Genomic DNA, 18,291 nt, shown 5'->3' with positions numbered 1-18,291 from the left:
TTTGACGAAAAATAGTTTGTGAACAACAACTATATAACGTCCTCTAAGAATGTTTCAATGATTGAAATGAGAGTTTAGAATACATAACCATGGTTCGATATAATCATTGTGAGACAACTCATATGTGTGTAAGTCCAATATTCTTGAACCAAAGAATGCGTACTTTGCTGCTCAGGATAACCGGAACTGAAGTCCGCGTACCAGTACGCGTACTGCCGGAAGTTCACATCTCGTGAATTCCTACTGGAGTTTGTGAACTGAAAACAAACTTAATCCGGGTACTTAAGTCCGCGTACCAGTATGCGTACTTAAGTAAGTTATTTTCTAAAAATAGTTTAATTCGTGAACTAAGATATTTATATTTTAAGGAATGCAATCTTTGCAAACCGTGGCTATAATGTTCATGAATCGATTCGAGTGAATCAAAACTTTTTTTGTTTCGATTGTGTCTTGTATACTTCTATGAGATCTAAGCAATTGAAAAACTCTCTAATTAGTTCATCGAGTCATTTGAACTAGTTGTGGTAAAGAAGAATAAGGTTGATATGAAAGTGCTCATATGGCTAACCTATGGTTAACTACTGTTGAACCAACGACTTGTACACGTTTAGGTACGGTTACTCAAACCTAAATGAAGTTACATTTCATGTGTGTATAACAAGCTAAGATTCGATCTAACAGTTGAAAGATATTAGCTTCAATCTAATCAGGTTTTCATCTAACAGTGAATATTGAATGCTTTGTTACCAAGGTAGCATTGACTGCAAACCCTGATTTGAAGACTATATAAAGGAGAACTCTAGCAACTGGGAAACCTAATCCCCACACCTCTTGTGTGGTACTGGTTGTATAATATAGAGTCCATTATCCTTTAACTATAGGTTTCTTCTCGAGACCCTGTAGGCTAACAACTTGAAGACTTCATTGGGATTGTGAAGCCAGACACAACTATTTTCTCTGTATTTGCGTGATCTGATCTTGCTGTTTCTATGTATTTGAGTACAATAGTAAGATTGGCTTGAGATTAATATCTCCGATAGGCAAGATAGAAAAGTAGTCACAAACACCTTCGTCTCATCGTTTGTGATTCCACAATATCTAGTTTCGCCATCATACGATTTAGATTATTCTGAGGTGATTGATATTTCTAAGTTGTTCTTCGGGAATATAATCTGGTATATCAATTGGTTCATGTTCACCTTGATTTATCAAAAGACGGAACAAAACTCGTAGGTATTTCTGTGGGAGACAGATTTATCTATTCATGTAGACTTTTCTGTGTGATACAGATTTGTTTATTAAAGTCTTCGACCTTGGGTCGTAGCAACTCTTAGTTGTGGGTGAGATCAGCTAAGGAAATCAAGTGCATAGTATCCTGCTGGTGTCAGAGACGTAAGTAGTGCAACTGTACATTGGATCAGTGTGAGATTGATTGGGGTTCAACTACAATCCAGACCGAAGTTAGTTTGTAGTAGGCTAGTGTCTGTAGCGGCTTAATACAGTGTGTATTCAATCTGGACTAGGTCCCGGGGTTTTTCTGCATTTGCGGTTTCCTCGTTAACAAAACTTCTGGTGTCTGTGTTATTTCTTTTCCGCATTATATTTTTTTATATAATTGAAATATCACAGGTTGTGCGTTGAATCGATCAATTGGTAAATCCAACATTTGGTTGTTGATTGAAATTGATTGATACTTGAACAATGGTCTTTGGTACCGTTCAAGTTAATTTCTCTTGTGTTCAATTAGACTCGCAGATTTCTATTTGCTTGAGTAAGTATTGAATTGAGATATAACTCTTGGATATACTTTTTTTATAAGATTTAGTCTGACTGTCTAGTTGATTCGCTTAATAGTATATCGGAGTTCGTCCATATAGATTTCTAAGAGAAATATTGGGTGTGGTTGTTAGACCCCCGCTTTTTCACTTACGCCTCTTTAACCACGCCGGATTTTGCGCACTTGATTCCCTTAGCTGACCTCAGCCACAACTAAAAGTTGATACGACCCAAAGTCGAAGACTTGATAAACAAATCTGTCTCACACAGAAAAGTTTATTGAATAGATAAATCTGTCTCCCACAGAAATACCTACGAGTTTTTGTTCTGTCTTTTGATAAATCAAGGTGAACATGAACCAATTGATACACCGGGCTTATATTCCCGAAGAACATCCTAGTAATATCAATCACCTCATAATAATCTTAATCGTATGGAAGCGAAACAAGATATTGTGGAATCACAAACAATGAGACAAAGATATTTGGAACTACTTTTTATCTTACCTGTCGGAGATTAAAGCTCGAGCAAATCTTAGAGAAGATAGTACTCAACACGATAGAACAAATTAAGAACAGAACAAGCAACTAGAGAGAAAATAGTTGGGACTGGCTTCAGAATCCAAATGAAGTCTTTAAGTCATTAACCTATATTGGTTTTAGGAAAAACCTAGGTTAAACGAGAATCGACTCTAGTCACAACTAGTATCACACATGAGGTGTGGGGATTAGGTTTCCCATTTGCTCGAGTTCTCCCTTATATAGTCTTCAAATCAGGGTTTGCAATCAATGATACCTTGGTAACAAAACATTCAATATTCATCGTTAGATGAAAACCTGATTAGGGCCAAGCTAATATCTTTCAACCGTTAGATCGAACTTAGCTTGTTATACACAAATGAAATGTGACTTCATTTAGGTATGAGTAACCGTACCCAAACGTGTGCACATAGTTGGCTCAACAATAGTTAATGGAAGTTAGCCATAAGAACACTTTCATATCAACCTTGTTCATCTTAATCACAACTACTTAAAATTACTCAAATGAAACTAGTTATGGAGTTGTCCAATTGTTTATATTCTCATAGAAGTATACAAGACACAATTAAAGCAAAATTGATTTTGATTCACATGAATCAATTCATGAACACTATATCCACGGTTGGCAAAAAATTGCATTCCTTAGTATATAAATGTATTAGTTCATGAACAAACTGACTTTAGAACTTAACCCACTCAAGTATGCAAACGGGTATGCATATCCATGTGGCCGGACATAGTTTGGGTTCGCCAGTATGCGAACTGGTACGCATACCTTCAAACTCGGTTGAATTCCCAGACTTGAACTTTACGTCGGTATGCATACTAAGTTCCCGGACTTTCAACTAACCAACCAGTACGCATACGGGTATGCTTCCCGAACTTTGAATAACTTGCAACAGTTATCATACAAGTACGCATAATGTGCTATATTCAACCGATGGTTAATCGTTCTAAACTCCATCTTAATCATTGAAACATTCTTGGAAGACGGGAATATCTGTCTCACACAAACTATTAGTTCAAAGCAATTTTCAAGTGATCAATAGATCAATACGAAACATTCCGAGTCTACATCAAACGACTGTCTCACACAAATCATGTAAGATGTTATTAGGCGATTTTCACATGATCAACTTTTGACTTTCGTCAAGAATAAAGATGAACTTGGTTAAAGCGAAAGCTTACCAACACATATTTTGAGAAATATGTAAGCAAGTTAAACTTAGCTCGAAATATCAAATGTGTATACTATAAAGTCTATATAGCTATACAACTTTTGTCTCAATAGGAGATAGAATAGAAATAAACTTCTGAGTGATAGATGAGTTCAAGTCTCCACATACCTTTTGTTGATGAAGTTCCACAAGCTCCCCTTAATAGTTCTTCGTCTTCAATCGATGAACGTCGTGAAGTCTAATGCTCAACTACACATTCTATCCTAATCCGAGACATAGCTATAAGTAGACTAGAAATCAAGACTTATAGTTTTGGCAACTAAACTTGACAACAAGCTCGAGATAGCAACACTTGCTAATTCGACCGAGCAGTGCTCTAAAAGGGACCTTCCGCGCCTCCTTCCCGTAAGAGGCAGAAGCTCCGACTTTACTTGAAGCAGCATATTGGGCCAGAGATATAGATTTTTCAAGTTTTTGGATTGAGGAAGACTGCCAAAGGGTGATAAACTATGCTCAGGGGAAGAGAACTAAACTCAGTCCAATAGAGATATCAGACTATAATCTCTGAAACCATAAAAGATACGAATGAATTGTCATAATCTTTTGGGGATTCCATTCACTTGTAGAGAAGGTAATCAAGTTGGAGACGAACTAGTAAAGGAGGCAAGAAAACAGGGACCTATGAAACGACAATGGAATTGAATTCCTTTCTTTCTTTCTTTACTCTTTCTTTAGATGGGAAAAATATTCTTTTAAAAATCATGGATGTTTTTATTTTCCAGAACAACGAAAACTAAGAATGAGACAACCTTTTGGTAATCAGTTTTCTTTTTGGTATAATATGACTTACAAGGAAAAAAAAAAACCTATTGGTAAGAACGACTACCGACTCTTGAATTTCAAACATCTTGTTGATAAACTGAATTTTGAAATGTTTTCTTCAGTAAAAATGTGGAAATAGAAGCTAACTTAAGCATATTGCATCCGATGCAAGTGATCTTCGAAATAGTGAAACTAGTCGCAATAGTTAACGGGTAGACCGACAAATAATCGAGGGCATGCGATTAAAGGTTGATAATTCAGAAATCATTCATGTCACCTAATATATGAAATATAATTTTTAAAGGGTTATTTAACCGATAGTGCCCAGACCATCAGTTGTATTACAGGTACCAAGGTTAATACTCTGATACCTAATATTTTAAATATGATGGGATGGTACCTGGACCATACTGTCAATAACTCAGTTTGACCCATATACTTCTTAATTTTCACAACAAATTATACATACTAACCATCTATCCTTTAATGTATTTTATATTTACAGAAAAAACAAACATTTTGTATTTTGTGTTACCCTTGATACCACCACCATAACTTGTCGCTGCCGCCAGCACGGCATGATTCGCCACTCTCTTCTTTTTTTTCTCCACAGTGTAATTCTCAATATTGAACCAGTTGTTGCATGTAAGCGAGAAAAACATCAGAAAAGAATAAATTGGCGGTTTATAGTGTTAATATTGAGGTTTTATTAGAGTGTCTCGGTTGATGAAAAGGGGTCAATTATTGTTGGCGTTGTTGGGTACACTCTCGATGTTGAATGTGATTTACTTGCTCTTGTCTTGTTAGCTCTCTTTTCTTCCATGTAATGGTATTGTTGCTTAATTATTGGTATTCTTGATCCGTATATTTTACTATTGGTCAAAATGCGCATAAAACTAAGTAGATAGAGGTTTAACCTAGGACTACATGGAAAATTAACCAGATTTTTTAAACCTGGCTAAATTGGGGCCTATAGGATTTAATTGGGGCCTATAACTAGATGACAAAAAAGGTCATTGAATAGTAAAAAAGAGCCACTTTACCCCTTGAATAATTAGCGTTAATCGAGTGATTAATTGATATTTAATTAAATTAAACAAAGAATTAACTAATCTTAATTCTTCATCAAAACCTGGAAAAAAAATGAAAAAAATCAAACCAGAATCGGTGTTTGTTCGTGCTCTCATAAACGGATTCTGGTTGGATTTTTTCAATTCACAAAAAAAAAAAAAACCAGAATCGGTTTTTACAAATGTATACAAAAAACCGATTATGGGTATACTCGATCTGTAAATGAGTATGACTTCATACTCGATTTCAGTTCGCGTATAAATTCATATACTCATTTTGAGATCGAGTATGAAATCATACTCGTTTTGAAATTGTGTAAAATCATACTCATACTCATTTTCAATTTGGGCATAACCAGAATCGGTTCATGCGATGCACATATAAAAACCGATTATTGACATTGCACAAAAGGAATCGGTTTATAAAAGTGCTCATGTAATCCGATTCTAACAAAAAAAGATACAGAAAAATTTCTTACAACAATCAGTTTACTCGACACACATATAAAATCCGATTCTAGCATTATAATCAACAATCGGTTTTTATAAGTGCTAATGTAATCCGATTATGGTCGAACCAGAAAACATACCAAGGACAATCGGTCTTTGTGGGCATGAACATAAACCGTTTCTATTTACAATCGGATCACATATACATTAACGTTAACCGATTATGGTAAACCCGGAAAAATTTGACTTCAAAATTTTCAATTTTTGAGCGATTGCATGTTACTAACACCTAGTTTAGAGGATTGGGTCGAGAAGAAAAGAAAAAGAATTAGTTGAAGTGGAAATGGAAATGAAAATGAAAATGAAAATGAATTTGATTTTGATTTTAGTTTTTAAATTTTATGATTTTGATTTTAGTTTTTAATTTTATGATTTTAGTTTTAGTTTTATTATTAGAATTTAATGGGGACACATTTGTAGTATTAGTATTTGATGAAGGATAAATTGGTAGTTTCATCTCTTAATAATCTTTTTTTGTCTTGTAGTGCAGACCCCAATTTAGCCAGGTTTTTAAAACCCAAATCAGATAATTTTGTATTATAAACCTATCTGGTTATAAGATATTTAAATTTTGAAGTATCAGAATATGCCAGGTCTAATATAAAAGCTAGCCGATTAAGGTTATTCAAATTTTATAATTTTCTTCAAAGTACCAAAATCAGCTAGGTCTAAACACCAGCACCAACCTAACCACCGATTATAGTTATGTGTTCAAAAAGCTCTACAATCGTTTGGGTTGATTGTAAGACTTAGACGATTCAATTGCAATTTTTATCCCAAATTGATTTTAAAATTGGCAACCCGTCTTTAAATTGGGAGATAGTTTTACTTATAATGGAATGTTAAATTGTTTTCAGGATTTGTAATTCTCTTTTTTTTTTTCTTAATATAACCTTCTTTACCTCAAAAAAAAACCGTCTTTAAATTGGCTACCTATCTTTAGATTTCCTTATCGATTTTGTCGTAATTTAAAATCTATCAAAAATCGTCCATATGTTCTCCCTGATTGGGAGAATTGGTTGGATAACTTAGCCATTTTGATTATGTGTTCATATTTTCAAGGTTGTCACTGGGAAGCAACAGTCAAGGTGCATGTGGAGTCTTACCATCTAGTCGTTGTTACTTGTACAATTTAAGAAAGCAAGGCCGTCGTTACACCGTTCAAGGTTTAACAAACTTATCTTTCTAACCTTATATCAAGTTCAACTATTATAAAATTATACGTAAATTGTTATAGGATTTGTGGCCCATGGATGTGCGGTCCATTAGATGAATAGGTCTTCCCTTTCCTGTATATAAGAGAACATATGTAATAGTTTGATGCCTCTTTATCAATATCAAGTTCTTCTTCTCTATCTCTTGCTTTAACCTAATTGTTACTCCAAAATGTTATCATGCACGATGCTATACCGCGGAGCTATATCGGATTGATCGATTTTTTTTTCTTTTGCTACACGGATTAACATCAAGCTAATTTGGAAATTACTGGAATCAAATCAGATAAGTTGGATCTGCTTTGCTCTATAAATATATATATATTTTTTCTATTCCCTAATTTTTGATTTCATTTTTTGAATCTGTCCTGTTTTGTGATTTCAATTTTGGGTATGTTAAATTTGCAGCGAAAAATGGTTTAATCAAGAATTAGAGATTATTTTGATTAATCATATACACTAATCAGGAATTAGGGATTGTTTTCTCCTAATTTTTTTCCCTGGAATCGCATAGCATATTCGTGTTTGATTGTGATTTGACCCTGTCCTATACCATAGCCAAACACCAATCAAGTAATTAAAATTTTAAAATATATATATGCATTCGTATTCACAATGATAGATTAGATTAAAATTTTATAATATATTCCCATTCACTCATTCCGTGATTGATTGATCATGTGGGTCGGAGATGTATGTGGAGGATCGTGAAAGGGGAAACTTTCTGTTCGTCTTCCGATTGGAAAATACTCAACCAGTCCCAACTCAACCCGGTGCAACTCAACCAGGCCCAACACGGCCAGATCCAACCAGGCCCAACTCGGTCTGATTCAACCAGGTCTGCGCTGTTCCAGCTTGTTCCTGGTGTGATGTTCCAGCTGGTTTAGGGCTACGCACGGCCAAAGTTGTCCCGATTTTGTCTATATACAAATACAGCGGGAACCGAAAATTGAGGTATGTAACTACCTAATATGGATTTTTATATTGAATATACGTTGGGCTTATTTATTTATTTGTTTTTAAAACATGTATAGTTCTATTTTTTCCCCCTTAAAATAAGTCTATACCGTATAAACGGTCAATTTAAACTATGACTATTGATCTCGGCCATTAAGAATTTTGGTCTTGTTATTATTTTGTTCTCTTGAAATGATATTGGCTACGATTGAATGATGTTTATCTTTTGTTCAATATATTTATGTGGGTTTTAAAAGTACTTGAGCACCATTATTGTGTATTTGATATTTTCCGCCCAAATTTGAATGTTCTGTGGGATGTAGTCCGCTTGCTCGACTATTAAAGAGTCGGTAGTTTTAAAAGATACGTTCAAATAAAATCACATGTATTCCAATTTTTTGTGGAAGAACTCACAAAAGATTATATGAGTCAGAAAATTTCCATTTATTTACTTCATCCATGATACAAACTAACCAGTATATGTTGAAGTATGACAACAAGAGAACTATCTATAGTAATATATCAACCTAAAGTAAGTGGTTGACATGTGTTGTGAGATTCTCTTGTCCTGTTGAGATAAAGAAATTTCTCAAATTCAGCTAAATGTAGCAAAATTGGATATGGAAAGAACCCCGAAGTAATGAGGGTTAGACGTACTGACTCATATAAAGCATGTGAAAAGCGACACATATATCATGAGACAAAGATGTACGTTTGTCTATGGTAGTAATAACACCAATACACAAGTATCGACCGAGTATGGGATCAGCTAAAATGTAATACTAGCTCCAATCATAAATGAAAGAATTGGAAATACACCTGGTCACAGATGTTGGTATATATAATGTAATGTATGTATCATAATAGCAACCAATTTTCACATCAACTTTAATGGCAACAAGAACTTTGTCGGGCCAATGGACTATCTTATTCAGTTGAACTAGATCCAATATCTGCACCTATGGAATGAAAACACGAGACATAAATTCTCTAAAGTACTTGAGATATATTGGGTGAAACGTAATATATATTCAATCTAAAGTACTTGAGTTGAATCCCATTTTTATTATGTAACAAGGCCACACAACTTATTACAACTCTCAAGACTCAAATGTCTAACTCATAATTGTTTTTCTTCCACTAGCTTAAGGAATTTAAACTAGTTGTTGAACTATTTCCTTATAATGTGACTATGAGGATTGGATCATCGAGCGCAACACTGCTCAAAAATTTGTTTTCAAGATAGAACAAAGACGTCACAAAATCTCTATATGTACCGAGAGATAATCACACCTTGTTAAATTCTAAAGAAACCCATGCAAATGGATATCATGTGAAACCTGACTGTAATGATAATGTAATTGATTGCATCTTTTATAGTCACTAATGTATTTGGAAGAAAACATACTTTAGAGAGACTAATGAGTCAATTTAGTGAAATGTAAATCACTATATTATTAATTTGGATTATTGAATCCATATTAACTCCGACGACGAAATGTTGGAAATTGACTCATACAGACTTTGACATAACCATAAATGCACTTTGGTTGTGACATGATGTTTCGTTTTGAAAGGACTCATACGTACATCGTTGTGTTTGAGTGGACGAGACAACGGGAAAAAGATTGACAGAATGCGAAGTAACGACATATCTCTCAATAAGTGTTTTCTAAAGTACTAGATGCACAACCCCCTCCTCCCTCCCATTATGCTTTTAAGTAAGAGATCATATCACTCATTTTACAAAGTCTTCAGTAAAACATGATCGAGACCATCCTAAGATGCAAATGGTAAAAAATTCCATATTACAAAGAACACAAGGTGAAATTTAGAAAAATATTCATGAAGAATGCGGACCATTAAAGTGACTTATGGCTCTGGTGAATGTTTTGACATTTTTGACTAGTTATAGTTCCCAAGAAATTTGCGTTTAAAAACTCCTAGCATATATTACACAATACAAAGTGCAAAGGCTCACCACCCTTATTAATGCTAGAGAATTTACATCAAAAGGACTTGATGAATATTGCATGTTTAATAGGACCAATATAGAGCATCTTATACCCAATGGTTTCGCAGAGGCTACCATCAAAGGTTATAGATGGTGCCTAAGGAATAGGCTATGCGTACCAACTTATATTTTATTGCTTTGGGGATATGCAATATTACACGCATCTTACTTAATTCTTTTTTAGAACCCAATATTAGTCAACCTTTTCTGCATACCAGTTGGTAACTGGATTTAAGCCTGACATTCGTGTTCTTATGCATTTTTGGTTGCACTATATATGTGCCATTACGACTCCACATCGTACTATGATGGGTCTTCAAAACTGTTAAGTAGTTATGTTGGAAATGAGTTCCCAACAATTATCCGCATTTTAAAACTTTTGGCAGGAGATCTCTTGCCGCTAGATTTGCGGGTTATCACTTTAATGAGACAGTCTTCCCGTCGTTAGGGGTAGATAAGAAAAAGTATTTTCTAAGGGAACGACAGGAATTATCGTGGTGTGTTCCCACTGTGTCTCATATTGATTCTTGTACTCCACAAATGTAAATGTGAAGTGATAAAGAATATTCGTTTTTCAAAATGTACACTGATGTTGTTAAAGTGATGAGATCACACATACCAGATGCAAACCTACCTGCAAAGTTACAAATCCTCAATACGGGATATTTACCATAGACTAAGGTGTTGCAAGTACACTCAGTGGAAGTGTGGTTGAGGTCGTGGCTCCATAAAGGAAGTTGGAGAGACCACTTGGTTCGATCAATCCTCACCTAGAAAGGAAGTAGGTGAGTAAGGCACAACTTATTTATATCATCAGAAATCATATCATAAGATTTTCTCTGAATATGTCCATGAATCAAACTGGAGGACGCTCCGAAGTTTTGAATGATTCTAGAGAACAATGAAATCCTGACGGATTATGAGAATGCATATATGAGTCAATGAAAGGATCATGCGTGCACAATGATGATATAATCCATAAATAGTTGCTCCAGAAGTAGAGCACAATGAGATCGAACCATGCTTTATTTTGATTAATTTCAAATAAATAGCATATTTGGCCTACGCAATCCAGGTAGACTTATTCTTTGACAAATATACGGGTATTTGGTGTGGTAGTGCTAACCAACCTAGTGTAGAGCCTGTAGGACATATGTGGTTATTTGTCACAAAGTGTAGTGAGAAGAATGAGGTCTTAAAGTATAAAGAATCACCTTGTGGCGCGAGGTTTCTCACAAACCCCTGGATCACTTACTCTTTTGAACATCATAATGTTCACTTAATTAGTTTGCTTGGTAGTTTCAAAAGAACTTGAAACATAGTAGATGTGGTTATATTTCTGGAGATTTATGCTCAAAGATATTTGCAAAAGTGCATGATGGACTTTTGCTTCCCAAGTCGAATGACTCTAATCCACGGAGTGTGTTTGCGGTTACACTTGAACACTCACTTATTGATTTAAACAATCAGGCGGATGTGGTATACCCGTCTAAGTGACCATTTGATTGGGAAGGGATAAACAAATAAGATTTCGTGCCAAGTGTATTAAATAAATTCCTGATTCATAATTATAGATATCTATGTCGACGGTATGGACATGATAAGTACTCTTAATGGAATAAGAGATCTTACAAGCTATTTAAAACCTGAATTTGAGATGAAAACCCTAGGAAATATCGATCTTATCTATGTTCTAAACTAGAAGACCGAGCTTGTGGTATATTATTCCACCAGTTTGCATATGTCCATTGTCAGGCAATTTAACAAGGACGTGCATGCTGCTAGCACTCCCATGATTAGTCAAGTTTCAAATGTATATAAATGATCAATTTGTCTAAAGAAAGATGACGAAGTTGGATCGGTAGATGAACTTTCCTTATCTAAGTATAATAGACGCATTATTGTACTTAGCATAATGTACTCGACCAAAAGTTACATCCTCAATGAACCTGTTAGCTAGATATAGCTCAGCGCCAACGCAACGTCATTGAAATAGTATAGTTAATGTAATCATGTGCTTAAAAGTAACCATTGACATAAATTTGTTTTATCCCTGAAAAAACATAAAACGAATGCTAATGAAAGTGTAATCCAAAAGTTGTTGATTATGAAGGAACAATAATCTCTTCTCCAACTAAAGAAATCATGGGGAGATATGGTAGACTATTTTCTAAGTCATTACCGATATTCAGTTTCGAAAAATACGTGACTAAAGGAACTGTATGGAACAACTCTGAAAGTAATCAGGGGGATATGCCGACATCAGGGGGAGGATCCAAGGATATGATGTCGACATATTTTACTTCGAAATTGAAGTTGTGTTGTACTCTTTTCCCTTCGATCGAGAATAATTTTTCCCAAAGGGTTTTGTTACTCGACAAGGTTTTTAGCGAGACAACACTAAAGACATCAAGTATGTTGAACGTTGAAGACATAAAGATCGCGTTGATATTATTGAAAATATCTGAATCAAAGAAATGAAACACGATAGTCCGTTAAGCAACGTAACTTCCAGAATCAACAACATGGTCCTATAAACATTCAAGTCACCAAAGTTAAGTGTGATAAACTCCTTTTGACTGCATTAGACTAATGAAATTCATCTGATATCAGGGGGAGCATCTAATGGTGTGTTGAACTATTTTCCTTCACTGAGGTTGTTTTTTCCCACATGGTTTTGTTACTCGGCAAGGTTTTTAATGAGACAACAACAAACACCAGGAATGTAATTTTCCATCTAAGGTTATTGTCTTTCCCATGAGGATTTTCTACCTTAGGAGTTGTGAAGCAACTAATCAACTTCAACGAAGAAAAGTGACTTTCTGTCACGTTGTACTCTTTCCCCTTCGCCAAGGTTTTGTCCCACTGGGTTTTTCCTTGTCAAGGTTTTAATGAGGCAACATATTCGAGTCCAACTATGTTCAAAGTTTGCTTAATATTGTACTATTTTTCTTTAGTTCAGGTTTTGTCCCTCTGGTTTTCCCTGGCGAAGTTTTAACGAGGCAATTAACTTAGACTCGTCGATCTTTGAAGATCGTATTGCATGTGATGAACTACATGTAAAGTACCAGACAACATGTGAAGTACTACATGTGAAGTTTTGTACCAAGGTTTTATCCCACTGGGTTTTTCCTTGTCAAAGTTTTAGTAAGACAGTTGATTTCGGCACAAGTCATCAAGGAGAGAACGACATTTGAAGAACTACATTTAAAGCACTATATGTGAAGCACTATGTATAAAGCTTTGTTATTGAACCGCACAAGGAGGAGTGTTATAGGGCATGTGACCCATGGATGTGCGGTCCATTAGATGAATAGGTCTTCCCTTTCTTGTATATAAGACAACATTATATGTATGTAATAGTTTGATGCCTCTTTATCAATACCGAGTTCTTCTTCTCTATCTCTTGCTTTAACCTAATTGTTACTCCAAAATAAATTAGGTTATTTGTAGAATTATAATTTAGAACCAAAAATTATATTTAGCAAAATAATTTAATTTTAATTAGAAAGAGACTGACTTGGTGTTCACCTAGAAAACATCTATCCAAAATCATGTCAAGTCATCTATTCAAACGGGTTAAGGTTGGACCCTTTCTCACCCTTGTTGTGTGAATCATTTTCTGTACTCCGGTTGTTTAGGATTTTTGTAGAGAAAAGTAAAAATAAATTCTGACGTAGATTAAAATTAATTTTTCTTTACTCACACACAGTTTATTGGAGAAGCTCTTACGATCCATGCTACACGACCAGGCCAAATGTTCGCTCATGTCAGGTGTGGGTTCTAGTTGTAGATTCCATTATAAGATACCAACATACATTTTTACATAAACAAAACATGCCACGCATAAGTACTTCAAAGGATTTGCACGTAGATAAAAAAAAGAAAAACAAAAGGCTTCCAAGGGACATTACGGAAGTTATGTATGGTGTGTGTGTCATTTAGAAGCACGAATGGACTGAGCAAAGGAATCAATCCTTTTCCTTATCTCCTCAGGATTTGCACCAACAACCTTATCCACTACTTGGCCGCCTCCTTGTTTCATCACCAAAAACGTTGGCATTGCCTTCACTTCCATTTTTGTTGCTACCTCCTGTATATATACAAACACTCATCATCATCATATTAATCTCGATTATCATAGTTAAAGGAATTGGAAAAGATAAAGAGAATTTCTTTAACCCTTTAATCATATCATTGGACACTTGTATCAGGCAAAATAATGTTAATGATGAAGTGGGTAAAACATTTTACCCCGTCCAGTAAGTATGTTGTAAGAATCTAAAGTACCAATAATTACCTTGACGTCATCCACATCCACCACAAGAAACAAGATATCTTCGTAAGTCAGAGCCAATTCTTCAAAAACAGGGTTCATGGCAACAGATGGCATGCACCAAGCAGCAGTAAAATGTATGGCTACCTGTAATTTAAAAATGTAATGTTTATCATCAATTGAATAAACAACAACAAGTAAAAAGGATACAGGATGAACATGGGGAAATATTACAGCACAAATCCAAAATCGGCATTCTTTTCTAATTCTAATCATATGACAGCGCCTGCTGCTTACTTAATTTTATGCTAAAACTCGACTTACTCACCACCAAACACAGATATGATCAGACTAAACATAAAAGAAAAGGAAAGAGTGGAAGTGGTTAACCCAAGCTTATCCTCAAAAGAGGAAAAACAACCCAGTTTTCAGTCTTGGATGCTTAAACTTAACCTGAGAAAACATAAGGAATGAAGCTGAGAGGTGACGAAAAAGACAACTTACAGGGCAGCCTTCACTGCTAGCTTGAGTCATGAAATAGTTCCATGATTCTTCTGACAGCACCCTCATAACCCTGGATTGCACCAACTGTTCTTGCCCCTCTACAGCTTCCATCTCTCTATCTCTAACTCCTTTTCTTTCTCTTTCGGTTAATATCCTTTCTCTGCAAGTAATAAACTTAAAATTTGGATGATTAGTTCTTTATATAGATATATGGATGGGCTTTGTCTGTTTTACTAGATAGATGGATAGAGAAGGAACGGGGTATACAAAACTACAAAAGCGACGTGTATATATGCAATCTGTGGGTACTCTAGTTTCTCTTTTATATGGATGAAACCAAGTTAGGTGGATTGCACTTGCCATTCATAGACCCCACTTGTGCTCTAGCTTTTCTACACATGTAAAAGCAAAGCAACTGGGAGAGGAGCAATGGATAACGCAGGATTGCTAATAGGGGGTGTCATTTTGCTTGGAAGTGTACCGACATCAACACAATACAAAATATCATTTACATCTATTTTATTACACTCCCAGGCAAAACGGTATCCCCATTAGCAGCCTTGTGGAAAATGCATCTGTAATGTGTACCACGGTGGTTCTCAAGACTCAAGAGGCTGCCAAGGCCAGTCATGGTTTAGCTGCATGTTTTCGTATTCAGTATTCTGATCTTTTCTTTTCAAATTGGCCTTTTTCAAAACTTTAACTGCTCAACCTGTGTATGAAGGAGAGCAAATTTTTCAAGAGCGGAGATCCTTCAGTCAAGATAGATCTTTAAAGTTGAGTTTGGACGCAAGCTCTAGCCAACAGATAAAAGGGTTTGGCATGGTTAAGAATCTAGACGATTACTATGTCTTGGTTAAAACCAAGTACAATCACAATTTGGAGTCATCTCATAGATTTTGGCATATAATGAAGATGTTTATCTCTTATGCAACCAGTAATTTAAGAGCTTATCTAAGTATTTTAAAACTTTGTGATCATTGATGGACACAACTTGACAAACTGCATGATGACCCAGTTCGGATAAGTCTTGAACCCATTCTTTGGATTATAAGAGAAGTACCTAATCTTCTTTTGTATTCTTTTCTTTTCTTTTCAAATCTTGTCTTAGAGTTTAGATATTTCTATCTACTTAAGAAATAATAGTGTCAGGTCCACTAATAAAAAATGCTTGAATATCTTATGTTAAGAATCATTACGTTTAAATCCGTGGTTTCATTTAAACAATATTTCGCCACATCAAAAGGAGAAACAAAAAAGACTAGTAGGCAAAACAGATTACCTTAGCCGAGTGGCAGACACCAAATCCAAAAAAGGTGAATTAACTAGTAAATTAGATAGGTATTGTTTTACTTAGCTTTTCAGAGCGATCACATACCTTCCACGTAAAACAAAGGTTCCTTCTTCTTCTTTTTTATATGAGCAAAACATAAAGTATTGATTATGGTAGTGGACACTGGATAGGAGGTGTAGTGGTCCTTGCTACAATCCTATCTTTCGTCAGACATCAAAATATGATTGATAGAGGTATGAGGCTTAGACCAATACAATGGATGTATATAATTGATGATGGTTCGGTAATGTTGATTGTTTGACCATGAACGGTCTCTACACACCTTAATACCAGTCTAACACAGCCACAGGTTATCTTTTTCTCGGCACTTCTTAGAATCTAGGTTGTTTAAAGAGAAAAGACTGTCCAAAAGTCTTACAGTTATTCGAAGTTTATATACAGAACAAAAAGAAACAACTTCTATTGATTTGTCATCTGGAGAAAAAAACGCAACAAGCCAAATAACAATGCCACAGCAACACTCAGGGTTTAACATACCTCATGCAGCTGCTAATTTGTAGTTCATTTTTGTTCCTCACAGAATGCACAACAACAGTAACTTTCAGAGGCAGTGACTAAATACAACCCCATATTCGGTTAAATACAACCTTTTTTTAAAAATCAAATATTTGTTAACCATTATTACGGGGGTAACCAAGACCCTCCTCCTTCCCTGTCGGACTATCAATCAGTTTTGATTGCAGTTGTGTATTTCTTCTTAGAAAGAAGATGTTCGACTAAAATCAGTTTGTTAACAATATTAAGATACTTTCTTCATTGCCATTGGTCTTCGGATTTCACAAATCAATTAATCTAAAAGTATTACAAAAATTGTCACAAGATCGTTAAGCCCATTCTTGGCCATTGTATTGATCTAGATCACAGAGCCTTTCATGGTTCACTCATGAAAATACGATCCCATCAGTTCGTAGTAGTTGGAGTTCATTAATATGATCATCATAAAATCAATATGATTAAAGAACAAAACTCATTAACCAATCCATAATGCCAAAAATAACAATATAAATTTTTAGGGTTTGAAATTTAGGACTAACGTTTATGGTTTTGGAATTTTAATTTAATATATTACTAATTAGTATATTACGGTGGAAGGAAATATTATCAAGATCAAATTGACATACAATCAAAGATCTGGATATTTTTTTTTGTCATGTTTGATCTTTTTTCTTTCTAAAAAGATGAAGTCTAGTGAAGGGTTTTCTCTACCCACGTTATTAATCGTTTACCATTTTTTTTTTGAATGAGGGTTGCATTTAGTCAAAGAATGGGTTGCATTTAGTCACTGCCCTTTCAGATGCTGCAGCAATTTTACCAATTTCATCACTCACCGTATTTACTACGTAGCATGAAATATCATTCGATCTAATTTCATCACTCGCCCGTATTCACACATTTTCATTTATTTTTTTGATCAGTTACATATTTTCATATCAACAAGACCAAATACATGGGCGAAAATATAAAGCCACTATAGAGGTTACTAAGGCTGCACAAGACCCGGTCCGATTTACCTATACCGACCCGGACCCGAAAGATCCGGACTCGAACCGATCTCGGACCCGGAGTTACCGGTACATGTACCGGTTCTGAATGTTGATACCCGGTATAGACCGGTACAGGTACCGGTTCTGGGCTATTTCCGATCTGTACCGACCCGAAAAACCCGGTAAATTAGAGCCATTGATATCTTTTAAGATATTACATTCTAGCCGTCCCTTTTAGGTTTAGTCTCATCTAACTCCAGGTACTGGTCCTGGTCTTAGTACAGGTACAGATACAGGTACAGGTACCTTTGTTATTTTGAACTTAAGTTGTAATGTTGAACTTTATATGTTAAGTTAGTTTGTTGTTAGCCTTTGTGTTTCAAAATTTGGGTAAAAAACCCGGTACCGGTCTGGAACCGGACCGGTCTTACCAGTACAGGTACAAGTCCAGGTACAGTACACAAATTGAGGAACCGGTCAACTCCGTGTACAGGTACCGGTTCCACCAAAAACCCGGTCCGAACCGGTCCATGTGCAGCTCTAGAGGTTACAGATAAAAATTTGCTACGTTATGTTACCACCAAAATGATAAA

The 18,291-nt window shown here is 35.3% G+C and overlaps 1 protein-coding gene across 1 annotated transcript; it reads right to left on the bottom strand.

Annotated features, from left to right (window-relative positions):
• Positions 1-13,741: 13,741 nt before the first annotated feature.
• Positions 13,742-15,159, bottom strand: LOC113319471 (thioredoxin-like protein CXXS1). The gene is made up of 3 exons (XM_026567720.1): positions 14,861-15,159; positions 14,381-14,503; positions 13,742-14,173 (listed from the first exon to the last, which is right to left on the bottom strand). The coding sequence occupies exons 1-3, from the start codon at positions 14,969-14,971 to the stop codon at positions 14,018-14,020; spliced, it is 390 nt and encodes a 129-aa protein (XP_026423505.1). The 5' UTR covers positions 14,972-15,159; the 3' UTR covers positions 13,742-14,017.
• Between the last annotated feature and the right edge of the window lie 3,132 nt (positions 15,160-18,291).

This window comes from Papaver somniferum, chromosome 10, assembly GCF_003573695.1.
Source record: "Papaver somniferum cultivar HN1 chromosome 10, ASM357369v1, whole genome shotgun sequence".
Taxonomy (NCBI): Eukaryota; Viridiplantae; Streptophyta; class Magnoliopsida; order Ranunculales; family Papaveraceae; genus Papaver; species Papaver somniferum.
This window is presented reverse-complemented; position numbering and strand designations above follow the sequence as displayed.

What these genes read in the sequence shown, in the direction of transcription:
- LOC113319471 (XM_026567720.1), bottom strand. Translation starts at nt 14,971, where the DNA reads ATGGAAGCTGTAGAGGGGCAAGAACAGTTGGTGCAATCCAGGGTTATG. An exon ending in CTAGCAGTGAAGGCTGCCCT is followed by an intron (nt 14,504 to 14,860) that starts GTAAGTTGTCTT and finishes TTTAAATTACAG; the next exon opens with GTAGCCATACATTTTACTGC. An exon ending in TGGATGTGGATGACGTCAAG is followed by an intron (nt 14,174 to 14,380) that starts GTAATTATTGGT and finishes GTATATATACAG; the next exon opens with GAGGTAGCAACAAAAATGGA.